This window comes from Melanerpes formicivorus, unplaced genomic scaffold, assembly GCF_026170545.1.
Source record: "Melanerpes formicivorus ecotype bairdi unplaced genomic scaffold, bMelFor1.0.p_v2 SCAF_12, whole genome shotgun sequence".
Classification (NCBI taxonomy): Eukaryota; Metazoa; Chordata; class Aves; order Piciformes; family Picidae; genus Melanerpes; species Melanerpes formicivorus.
Genome location: NW_027142364.1, coordinates 6678336 through 6691390, shown reverse-complemented (window position 1 = coordinate 6691390; position 13055 = coordinate 6678336). Strand labels below are relative to the sequence as shown.

At 40.1% G+C, this 13055-nt stretch overlaps 1 protein-coding gene across 6 annotated transcripts in view; it reads left to right on the top strand.

Annotated features, from left to right (window-relative positions):
• The first annotated feature begins 9828 nt into the window (after positions 1-9828).
• Positions 9829-13055, top strand: part of PEX5L (peroxisomal biogenesis factor 5 like) — a 125441-nt gene continuing 122214 nt past the window's right edge. For all 6 annotated transcript variants that reach the window (XM_068145073.1, XM_068145076.1, XM_068145072.1 and 3 more), the window contains exon 1: positions 9829-10384. In XM_068145073.1, coding sequence (XP_068001174.1) covers positions 10364-10384 — 21 coding nt within the window. In that variant the 5' untranslated portion in view covers positions 9829-10363. The remainder of the gene's footprint in view (positions 10385-13055) is intronic.

The following is a 13055-nucleotide window of genomic DNA, read 5'->3' as shown; positions in this document are numbered from 1 at the left end:
ATGTTTCAGAAAAAAAAAACCCAAACCAAAGCATCACCACAACAACAAAATCATCAATCATTAATACAAAATATTCTTACAGGTTGAAACTGAGCACGTATTATGAAAAATCATCATCTGAAACAGCACAAAAAAGTAATGACTTAGGGAGCCAGTGCAGCATAAGAAGGCCAAAATCTGTAATGAAAATAGGTTTGATGGCTCTAGGGACACTGAGGAAAGCACATTCTCCATCTGACCTGGGGTGTATTAGCCCTGGCTTCCCAGAAGAGCCCTCCCAGAGTGACATGAACTGTCTGGAGGAAAGGGACTGAGGTTTACGGTTGGCCATGGGTATGTTTTCAGTGCTGCTGCACTCACACAAGTACAGCTTTATGAGTGTTGATGGGTAAGGTGCACAGATGGGGAAAAAAGTTTCCTTTAATCTCTCACACTGAGCATGAAAGCAGGATTCACAGACATGAGTATGTGGAGAGAAATGTACTTAAGAAATCCCAGCCTTTCTCTTACTTAATAGGAAGTTGTACTGTATAACACCATAGCTTGGGAAACAGTAAGAGCCAGGTACTACCCTAACTTCTGCCAGTGTCCTACTAGGTAGCCTTGAGTATGCCGCTAATTAAAATGATCGTTTGTTCCAATAACACAACTATAGGTCCAGTCTAAACCAATTCCTACTTGAAACAAATTGTATTTTTCAGAAAAAAACCACCAAAATAAATAAACAAAAAACCCCACAAAACAAACCCACAATGAATTTTGACTTTAAAAAGTCCAGAGAATCCACAGAAATTCTTTAAAAAGAGTTTTTATAAACATGTCCACCTAGAATCTGCCATTGCCAAACTTCCAACTTTCTACCTTTATTTATTTATTTTTTATTATAGAACTGCTGTGTTGAAAGTTTTCCAGTATCTTCTTCTGTGCCTTATATAGATACAGACTGGGACAAATTATCTTTGCTTAAACTAAATAGGTTTAAGCCCTTGAGTATCTTGCTGCACAGAATGCCCAGTCCATTAATCATTCCCTAATCTTCACCGACTCTTTTTTTCCTATTTGAAACATGAAGCTGAATCTTCACATGCACTCAGATGTTTAGGCAGTTATCACATCCCTACTGACAGAAGTAGCGTATCTTCACGATTCCTGTTTGAAGTTCCTCTTTAGGCCATCTTCAAGCCTTTGGTCACTATGTGACAGTGAAATCCTACATTTAACTAACTATCAAGGTCTCCCAAACACTTTTCTATCATCCTCCAAATGTAGGCTAAATTATCTGTTCAAATATATGAAAAGAACCAAATCAAATCCAACCATAGATAGATAGATAGATAGATACATACATATGGGTTTTCTTGCAGTGTAACCCAAGCACATATGATTTATGGGTTACTGCATGAGCTAACTTTATTTCCAAAGTCCCAAACTTTATTCTATCTACATAAATTTCCCACTAATTATTTTTCAATATTTTTCTGGTCATTAAAAGGAAAGGAAAAGAGACATGGTCCATCAGTTCCTAAGGGATCCTATCAGACAATGATTCCCACTTTGCATATTAAGACTACCAGATAAGCACTTTTAGGTCCTTTTAATGTGTTGCACAGTTGAATTTGGACTATTCTCATTTCTTAATCAGAGGTCATGTGATACCATGACAAATGCCCTAAGAGAGACCATTACATCAGCACTACAACATTCATCGACCAAACCTCATATATCAAAAGAAAGTGATTTAGTCTGACAAGATATATTTTCAATAAACCAATGAGAATTGCCATAAATTACATTATTCCTGATTATTACTTTACTAACAATGCCCCACCTCCCTCTTCCATTATTTTGCCAAGGACTGGCACCAGGCTGAAAGGCCTGTAATTACTAAGCTATCCCATTTAAAATTCTGGCACAGTATTTGCCTTCCCAGTGCTATATCAATTAATAAAACACAACATTAACAGTCCAGAGACATTCTTAAGCAGTTCCTTGAATACTCCCTGATGAACATTATTGGAACTGCTGATCATAAAATGTCTTAACTTGAACAGCAGCTGTTTAACAACCTCCACAGTTAGTGAAGAAAGAAAATTTCCCAATCTCTATCTCTACCTGTACAAAACACAGATAACAGCACTTAGTCCCAAAATGCTTTAAGATCAGTAGTTTAAAAAAAAATCATAAGAGCTAGGGATGTGAGTTTTTAACTCCTCTGTATTGCAGTAGCTCTCCAGAGATCAAGAATATTCACACTTCAACAAAAATCCTTCTTTCTTTTGTACAGGATCTGAGGTACAAGGTATTCATTTATCTTTTTCATGCCAGCTAAGCAGAGTTTATATGGCAACATTAAACCTTCCACTGACAGGCAATCTCTTATGTAACCATGTGGATTCATTCTAAATGGATGTTTCAACGAATCCAGAAATTTCTCAAGGTTTGTGAAGTACAACAGATAGGGAAGCAGTGAACATGGTAAGAGGAATATGTCTTCCCTAGATTATCAGTAATGACAAGTGGGCAAAATCTAATTGAAGAGCAAAAATTCTCACTTTGAGATCTATAAAACAATTTTTTTCTTACTCAAGAAAAAAATGATCAGAAGCAAATTCCTTGCTAACCATCCTTTCATGTGAGGTCAAGCATGTTAGAGGTACTAGCACTATGTAAACAATTTTAGTACTATTAAACCACTTAAAACAGATTTTAATTAACTGTACAAGCAAGTACTCTATATAAGTAATTTTTGCTAACTTCAAGGTAAGCTGATGTGTTTGTATTTCACTCACTGATGTAATGGCAACACAGTGCAGACATCCTAAAGCTAGCTTTAAATCAAAGCCAGTTGGATACTGGCAGCCGTCTGGCCGCAGATGTCAGGAGCTTGGAGCAGGTAAATGCACTTTCTGGAACATATCTTGGAACCCCCAGTGAGCTACATACTGTTAAAATATTACTGGTATGTGAAAAAAATCTAGATTTAATTTACCTAAGATGGTCAGCTGTGATCAGAAATTTAACAGACCTAACACAGGCTTGAAAATATTTATGCAAGTTAGTTGTTGTCAGAATAACTATACCTGCTCAAATTCACCCTCAAGATACTCACAGCATAAATTGAAGCAATCTCAGAAGCAGAACACAGAAATTGCAAAAAAGGTACAAATTCAGTGCTTAGTGTTAAAAATAGGGGGAAGGAAGGTCAAAAAGCTTACTTCTAATCACAGCAGAAATACTATAACAATCAAATAAATTAAGTATCTAGAATATAATAAGAGGGTGAGTAACCAGCAATGCAGACTGTTTTCTCTGTACAACAGGGTAACAGGCATTACAGACAGGCAAAAAAGACTCAATATTTTTCATAACAACTTTATTTGAGATTGTTATAAACAGGTTGGGGAAAAATCAGTGTTAGATGGCTGTTTAACTCTATTCAGAAAACCGTTAGTGATGATTCATTGTCAGACTAGGAGGGTTTCCTAAGTGGCATTTCACAGAACAGCATATAAGTCAGTATTTTGATTAATGATTTGGCTAAAGAAATAGAAAGTGTACTGTTAAATTTGCAGGCAACATAAAGCTGGAAAAGTTTGTGAGAACAAGACAACAATGTGATCAGAATTTTAAACCATCTGCAGTTAGGTAGGACTAATCAACCACAGAAACCACAATGGCTAAGCAAATGATTTGGGAATATCAGTGAAGGCTAATCACAAGCTGAACATGGGTTAATGACATCATGGTGTTGCAACAGCATATGGTGGGATGCATAAACAGTAATAGCACATGGAATAGACATGAAGGTATTTTTCTGGCCTACTCAACAAGAGTAGGCTAGAGTACTTGTCCAGTTTCAGCCATTACCGAAGGAAAATGGTCAGAGGAAAGCAATAAAATGGTCAAGATCTTTAAAAGCCAAGTGACAAGATTTTAGAAGATGGGAAAGTCAAAACCGGAGGAGATGCAATCATTTAAATGTGCTACAAAGGGAAAGGGAATACATCCTTTTACAGGTCAAATTTTGCTAAAAGGAAAAAAGGTCATAAACTTCAGCAGTGCATATTTAATTAAGGTCAATAGTGAAAACTTTCATATACTCAGTCACTGGAGCTGATTATCCTGGGGGTTGTGGTCTTCCCATGTTTTGAGACTTTCAGTCAGAGGCTTCAGAATCAGCCCTAATATACTGATGCTGCACTACAACCATAGCAACCACAGGATGGATATATGCTTGGAGATTCAAAATCTTCCACAACACTTTTCAAAACTAGGTAAGTGAGGAATGGTCAGTTTAGAAGTCTGCAGTGCTTACATAGATGAGGCTTTTATCCCTGCGCTCGGTTTCAACTGAGTTAGTGAAAAGTCTGTGTTTACTTCAGCGGAAGCAGACCAGCGTCCAAATTCAGAGTATTGGCCACTGAAATGCAGTTTTGTTGGAGTCTCCAAGTGCATGGGGAAAGTGAAGAGATACACTTTCTCTCCCTTTGTATAAATAGGCAGAAGATCCCTTTTTGTATAAGGCACTCCTGTGAGGAAAACAGTGTTACTGCACATCAAAACACTCTACAAATCAGGAAAATCTTTAGGGAACTGAATATGTGGTTGGACAAACAACAGTAACTATGGTGCTAACAAATTAAAGCACACCAGATAAAGGTGGGAAATCTACCAGAAGGCCCCTTCCTGTTATGATTTGATGTGGATGACATGATAATGGATAACCATGACTGGTATTCTGCTTCAGAGAGGGTACTAGCTGCTGCTGAATCCAATATTGTCTATGTGAAAAAAACCCCTCAGAGCCCACCATTTCCACGCCAGTTACAATTTCTCCACAGGACTTGTTTCAGATAAAGACACAAGGGGGACGGGCTACACAGCAGCAGTAATGCTGCCCCATCACATACCACCACCAATACAATGGTGTACAACACTTCCTGTGAGATGCTACTAACAGGGACAGAGCTGGACTCCTCCCCTGCCCCATCTCCACCTGCTCACAACACTGTGCACAAAACTGGGCTTACAAAAATGGGCATACTATAAAGATTTAGGTAAGAACAACGGGATCTTCAGGTGAAATAATACGACTGCGGAGTCTGTAATTACAATGGCTGTAATATGGAACAATGTAGTGTTTTGGTTTGGTTTTGGGTTGGTTTTTTTTAATTATTATTGTGTAGACAACTTCTAGGCTGCTATTTACTGAAAGATGCAGAATCACAGGTGAACAAAAGAGGTGCAACTCCAACTTAACAAAGAATTACGCTGTTACTACTCTGCTCAGGCTAATTTGCAATCTAATTGCTATTTGTTACTGCGACTGGTGGTTTCTACACTGAGTCTCATTAATTAAATGGTTTACGTTAGCAAAACTTTTAGCTTTTAAAAAATAATTTAGGATTGTGTGTTGCTCATATTTATTATTCATTAAAGCATGTAAAGCACCTCAAACACCTCCTTTACGTGCGTTCCCTAAACACATACAAATCATGTTGGCATATAAAAGCAATGTGTAACTACACAGGAAATAATTAGCACTTCCATTGATGTGTGGTTGTACCATTCATACCTTACCACTGCAACTAGAAAACAAAGTACAAAGTGTAATTAGACTCTGTCAGGACTAAGAATATTTTAAATCTTAATTCTGCATTATTAATTAGATTTAAAATTATTAATACATCAACAACTGAATTTAAGTTTTGGTTTTTGCACCTCACTTGAGTCTAAGACTAAGCTAGCTTATTTTTGGTAGCTAATTTTTAACCAGGTCTATGTTTTCACAAATTTCAGTTAGCAAAAAATATTCATAAAAATAGTTATTAGTGTTAATGTTTATAAAGATCTAGTTCTTAATAAAATGCAGGCCTTAGACCTAAATGAACCCAGAGTTTCCATGTATGCAAATGACTTATTATCTCCATGGCTACATGAGCTAATACACTGATGTTTTATACAAGGTATATGCACCAGAACATTAATCAACTATTGAACAAAGCAGCAAATCTGTGTCTTTATAACCAAACATATGCTATTGTTGGATGCTGGCAACACAATCTGTTGTCATACATGAGAGACACCAAGAGCTTCAGAGAGATCTGAGAAGCACAGCACAGGGATGGATAGAACAACCTGCCACACACACAGAGCTCCAAGTTCCCAAAAGTGCTCTCTCCAAGTCTTGCTTCTGAAGCTGCAGGACTACAGCACAAGCAACGGCTGCCTTCAGTGCCACTAATCATCACCCTCAATTTGCATTTAAAATCCTTCCATTGAACACTTTGTCACACATGACTCACAGCTATGGAAACTCTTCCTTCAAGTTACACAGCGCCCAGCTTCAGAAAAGCATTCCTGTTAAGGAAGAGCACTCAGATATGTGCTTCACGTTGAGTATAATTTCAATTTTCTGACTTGGAATGTGCAGGTCTGTCTATCACTGCATGATTTCCCTAAAAAAACCCATTACCTGTCCTTGCCACAGGGTTTCCTGGGATGGAAACCATAGACCCTGCCATTCTAATCACTTTGTTAATGAAGAACACTATGATAACTGTCATTAATTTTAAGCCTGTATGTGTTGTGTTGTTTTGTGCAGTTTCAGAGTAAGTCATTTAAAACTATTTGTTAAATTTGCACAATGACATAAATATCAATAAGGCCTACAGGAATGAACTATCTACCACCTCCCAGTAGGAGTTAAATGTCAGCTCTGGGGCAGTAACTAGATGGCTGACAGATCCTCCAAAGGCACCCTATACATGTTGTGTACCATCACTATCTCCAGGCTTCCTAATAGCCCTAATTGTCCCAAAAATGTATTTGAAAACAAATTCTGAACATTTATTTGCAAAATAAAGCATTTTCATTTGACTTTTTTGGTTTTAATTTCCCCTGGCAATTTAATATTAATTAAAATCTGTTGAGCCATATGGTGACTCTTCTTTTTCTTAACAAACATTATGACTTTCATATTTTCTACCATGACTTTTCCCATTTTTGCCATAACAAACAATAAAGCTTAGAGAGCTCATTGCACACAGACACCACTGGTTCAAATATTAACGCAACCACACCAACAAATCGAAAGAGACCACAACAGTAAAATGGTTTAAAAGCATTTTAGGCAAGCAAACCTGGTGCAATTAAACAGGCCCTGTAACAAAACAGACCTTCACATTCACAAATACAGCTGAGCCACAAACAGCATGGGTCCTGGCACTCACCTTTCCCTAAGATCTACAGAACTCATCTTTATATTTATGTTAGAGAACTGCATGTTAATGCTGTCCCACTCACCACTGCATTTTTAAAACTGCACTATAACAGAGCAGTAAATACCACAATTGATTTCAGATTAGAACTAGATGGAGAAAGAAACAATCTTGCTGAAGCCTGTTAGAGCAAAGGCAGAGTGCTTTTGGAAGCACAGCACTGTGTGTGTGAGTGTGGCTTCTACTGAAAGATGTTTAAAGAACAGCTCCTTAAGAAGAAACTGCTGTTTTCCCTCTATGCATACATCTCCCTCTTCCTCTCTATGCACTCACTGCTTTGCCAGTCTTCTTGATGACCAATGCAAAGTCCAATTTAGCCCTCTTCTAAGGAAACGGTTAAAAGCTGGATCTACCTGCTTTAGTGGATTGGCCAGATCTTGCCAAAATGCGGCATCAGTAGGACACTGCATCAACAAATTGTGAAATGGAATGCACCAGTCTCTGAGGCATTAGGAAAAATGGCTATTTCAATATGTTATTCCACAAAATCTCCTATCTGACATTGGAATCTTGTGATTTCTCTCAATGCTCATCCCTCACCCACAAATAACATGGCTTAAATAATCATTCCTGAATTAACAGTTCTTCAAATAGAAGCATACTTTTTCCTACCCCATAGGAAAAATTTAAATCATGATGAACACACTTAGATATAGAAGAAAAAGGAAAAAAAAAAAATTCATATGCCTTAAAAACGTTCAGGAAATTTAGCAAATTTGCACACTGTCAGGAAAGGACAATCTGCATCATTTGTAGCCAGAGTGAAAAAGTGTGCCTTTACAATTACTAAAAGCTTAAGAGCACTAATACCACTTTGTTCAACAAACAGCAAAGACTCAAAGGCTCCAAGTGCGAATAGGACTTGGGTTTTTTCATCTAGACCTAAACTTACTCCTAAATTAAGAACATTCAGACAGGTATTTATATCTCAGAAATCTGTTCTCCTTATTTCGTATTATAAGGGAGACCACAAAACCTCAAATATATTTGAGTTATCAAAGTGCAGTTGCCTTTTGTATTACACAGGAAGATATGTCTAACATGTATGGACAATCCCAAAGAAGTATTTTAAGCTCATCAGCCCTTAATTGAGGTTTTCAAAGCGGCTTAAGGGATTTAGACAAAAAAATATTCATTTCTCATTTCTTTTTATCACCAATACATGGCTAAACTTCTAGGCTGTTCTGAAAATCTCAGTGAGCTGGATACATATTCATTGGATGTAACAGAACTGGCACTGTTGCTGTCTATCTAAAAGATAAAACTCTTGAGCTTAAGCAAAAAAAAAGAAAAAAATGAAAGAATTGGCTGGATTTTGCGTGCGCCATTGCTGCCGACTTTACAAACTCATGTTCTGCAAAACCCCATCCTGTTAGCTGACTAGGAACACTTCAAAAAGGCGTATTTAGTCAGCTGAGATGAGAGCTGTGATGATACAAATGTGCTGGATTCAGGAATAAGAAATCTACTTTGCATTGCTCAAGTATTTGAACACGCTTAAGTTTGGATTGCTCTGGTCCATAAAAGCGTCATAAAGTTTTGTGTAGTTTAATAGCAAGACTTGAAAGCTCAGAGCCAAGAGTTCTGAGCCACAATCTAGCAAATTCCAGGTGCTGGATGTTTTCTGTGCTACTGAATATAGATACACTGGGTGGGACAGAAATTTTGCAATGGAATTGAAGCAGCTGCTCTGTTTAGTGGATTCAAAGTTTAAGGTTTGGGGTGGGGAAGAGGAGAAAAAAAGCTAGATCTAAGATGATACAGTTGTCACATGCAGGATTTAGCCAGGCCTGTTGTGCCAGTTTACAAGGTCAGAATTTCACACGTTTCTGGCTATTGCCAGATTTTTTTACACATGATGCTACCTTTGGTAAGCCTTGGAAAAACATTACCAAGCAATACTACCAAGCCAGAACAAGAGTCTCCGACTGTTTTCTGTGAATTATGACAGATCACATTTGCTCCTTATATACACAGCAAAAGATAGGGCCTGGCCCGAGCACGTTGCTAAAATTCCGTTCAATTACCACCACAGCCGGTACATCCCCCTCGTTCTGCAATGCCAAACTTTCTCAGCGCTGCAGGCAGCAGCAGCAGCAGCTCTCCTCCAGCTGCGGCGGCGATGGAGAAGGGTTGCGAGAGGGACGCAGCCGACCCCAGGGCTGGAGGCACCATTCCGCGGGATGCGCCTGTCCCTCGGCCCCTTTCCCTGCGTACTACTCTCTCCTTTCACGCCTAAGGGGAAAACTCGCGGCCATCCAGGTGGCTCCGTGTGCCAGATATAGGTTTTGCCGTGTCCTGTCTTCGGGACACTCCGCTTTTGTTGTTAAGCTTGCTTTTTTAATTTTATTTTATTTTATTTTAATTGCTGCAGCGGAAGCCGCCAGCCCCGGCGGGGCGGCGGGGCCGGGAACCGCCGCTCCCCCGTGCCCAAACTGGGCTCCGCCCGCTGGCCGCGGCGCTCCGCGGGGCTCCGCGCGTTCCCCGGATGCCGAGCGCTCCCTCTGCGGACGGAGGGAGGGGAAGAAGGGAAGGAGGGAGGAGAGAAGGGAGGAGGGAACGAGGGACGGAGGCCGGGGCTGTCTCCGGGAGGCGGGGAAGGGCCGCCGGGGCCGCCAGGCGGGCAGGCCGGGGCGGCTGGCAGCGGGACGAGGTGAGGTGCGGTGTAGAGGGCGAGGCCAGGCAGCGGGCGGACCCGCTCCGCCCCGTGGCGCTCCCCGCCCGGCGGCCCCGCAGCAGCCGCCGCCTGGGTCCGGCCCGCCTCCCCTCAGCACCCCGCGAGGAACAGCTCCTTTGCAGTTTGCAGCGCCGCATTGAAAAGGAGAGGGAGAGGGAGGCAGAAAGGAAAGGAGCGGAGGGAAGCAGGCAGCCCGGATCGCTGGGTTAGTGAGAGCAGTGGAGCGGCTGCCAGAGCACACTGAAGCTTTTAGAAAATATAGCTCGCTCAGGGGCAGGCGCTTGCCTTTTTTTTTTTTTTTTCCCTCCCCCCTCCTTTCTTTTAGTCGAGCGCACAGGAGGAGTGCCTCACCCCAGCGTACACCCAACCTGTCGGCCTGAGGGGCACCTGAAGCAGAGAAAGCAGAATGTACCAGGGACACATGCAGGTAAGAGGCGGCAAGCAGGCTGGAGAGGAGAACCCCTCTGAACGGGATGGGCTGAAACGTGATTCTGTGAAGTTTCTGTGGGTTGAGTGGAGGGGAGATGCCACCTTGTCACCGTGCAACAAGTGAACTGATGCAATATGATCGTGGCATTCCAACTCGGGGCTGAAGGGAACTGCTTGCCTGGGGCTAGCTCTGCTTAAGGGGGAGGATGGAAAAGGGGTTCTATCAACTTTTTAACTAGGTGAAGTTTTGTTTATATTTATTCATTTGTTATGACTGCTCGTTCAAGCAGATTCAAGGGAGCATTCCAGGACAAACATTGTTATGGCATGCTTTAAGTGACACATGTCTCCTGCCATCCTCTTGATGCATCTCTTCCTGTATGTCAAGTGAAGGGCAAACAATAAGGGAAAAGACAGAGCACTTGCTTTGCAAAAGCTGCAAAGATTTCATGCCAGACTAAAGCCGTTGATTTGCACAGGGTGTTGTGTTTAAAGGTGATAGATCCCTATCCCTATCCCTTCCCAACACGGGATGAGGATTGATTTTGCTAAGCCCTGGAATGACTTTGTAGAATGAATTCAAACACATGTTGTAAGTGACTTCAACATTTTAGGCAGAAATCTTGTCTCATGATCCTATTGATCCAAATCACTGTAGCAGAAAATGCCGCTCCCTGATACAAACATACTAGTGCCTTGGACGTGATGACTTTAACCTTGACTTCTGCTCTCCTTCACATGGCTCTTCCTTGGAAAGCCAACTCTGTTTGGGAGGAGGAGGAAATGCCAAAGTAGAGTAAAGGTTTTCACTGATCTCCCAAATTAATTTCTTTGCTTTTTGACCCAGTCTGGCTTTGTGTTCATTGCCAAGAACAATCAAATGCTTTTGTCACGTACAGTGGCACCAGCCTTGCATGTAGTGTTGTTAGTTCCAAGGCTGTTTACAGAGGAGTGGCAGTTTTAGTAAATGTAAGCTGGCCACTGCCGTTTGGTGTGACTCTGCACGGCACTTAAAAATCTGCCCAATGGTCATTAGGGACATTAAACTTAAGTCAATGTCAAACACAGGATTGTATACAATATATGTGAGTGGAGTGAGGGCTCTGATTCAGCACTCTCTGCTTTCCAGAACTGAATGACAGCAGTTACTCTTTCATGTTTGTCTTATCTGATCTCCATAAGGAGAAATAATGTGTTGTAATATTGCTTGTGATAGGAGAGCAAACAGGTTTTAACAGGGAATGTAATCAGTGGAAGGAATATACATATTACTGCTTATTTCTGATAAATAAGGTTAAAGTATGTGTTGTTTTATGGTAGCACAAAAGGCAAACAGGCATTAATACCCTTTACAAAGCAGAAGTTCTTTGCTATGAGTAACGTATTGCAAGGTTTCAACAAATGTATGCCACTTTCTAAAAGGAAATCTAATGGAGTATTGAGGTGTCTGGCATCAATGTGACTTTTTTGAGTCCTTAAAATGTTGAAACCAAATTTGCAATCGAAAAATCAAGTCAAAACATACTAATGTTGTGACTGATGTCATTTAAATCCCTTTAATTCAACATATTTTTATTGTTCTAGTCCAAATGGAATCAAATTCAAATGAAATTCTCTTTAAAGGTTTGCTGAATTAAAAATACTGTTCCTACTGAGTACACTTACCATTGTCAAAAGTAAAACCCCACCTGAGTTCATCAAATAAACTTTTTTTGTATATTTCTGTGCTAACAGGAAGCATTGAGATAACACCTAAAAAGCCTAAGGCATTAGGAGAGATTTTCATGTTTGCCATGTCCTTAATTAGAGCTTTCAAATGAGTCAAAGATAATAAAGAGCTAATTTCTTTGCAATGAAATTACCTACTGTAATGTTTATTAAACCATGTTGGAACACAAACTATCCAAGTTACCATACAAGTACAGGACCAAACCACTTACTAGCAAAAAGGCTGGCACATCCTAAGCATTACAGGTCCTTTCTTAGTATCTCCAAGACGTCCGGTAAAGCTTCTACTAGCTTAAGGAAACTATTTGCAATTGCCTGCCAGTCTAGAATAAAGGGAACCATAAAGCCATCCAAAGTGAGATAGATTGAGTCAGTCACCTTAGTGTCTGGACTGCTAGACAAAAACAATCTTGTTTTCACAGACTCTGAGTTCTCACAGAGCTTCCACTTCTTGAAGAGAAACTGGAGTATTCAGCTGGACCCTGGGTGCATAAGCATCTAACTTTATATATTCAAATGCAAAATTATACATCAACATATAATGCCTGTTCCTACACTCAAATGCAAAAGCTCTTCTGAAGTTAGTGTGTTCAAATTTAAGATATGATATGGAATGCCAGTCACCATTTCCTTCTTTCCTGGTGTTTTGTTCCAGACATAAAAGTAAAATCCACAGCGATAATTCCTTAGTTCAATTACTTTAAAAGATGCTTAGAGAGCAAATATTTTACTAATAACCTGCTGTAACTCATCTAATTATTGGAAGACTTCTAAAAGGTGAGAACATTAACAAATATAGCAATGTAATAAAGCATTATTACAGAGATTGAGGATTTGCCTACCTTCAATAGGCATTGAACGTTACTAGCTTTGGTGGGGAGTTTCTGACTAAGCTCAGTGAAGTCTGTGAGTGTAGGTGAAATATACTTTGTATTTAAGCA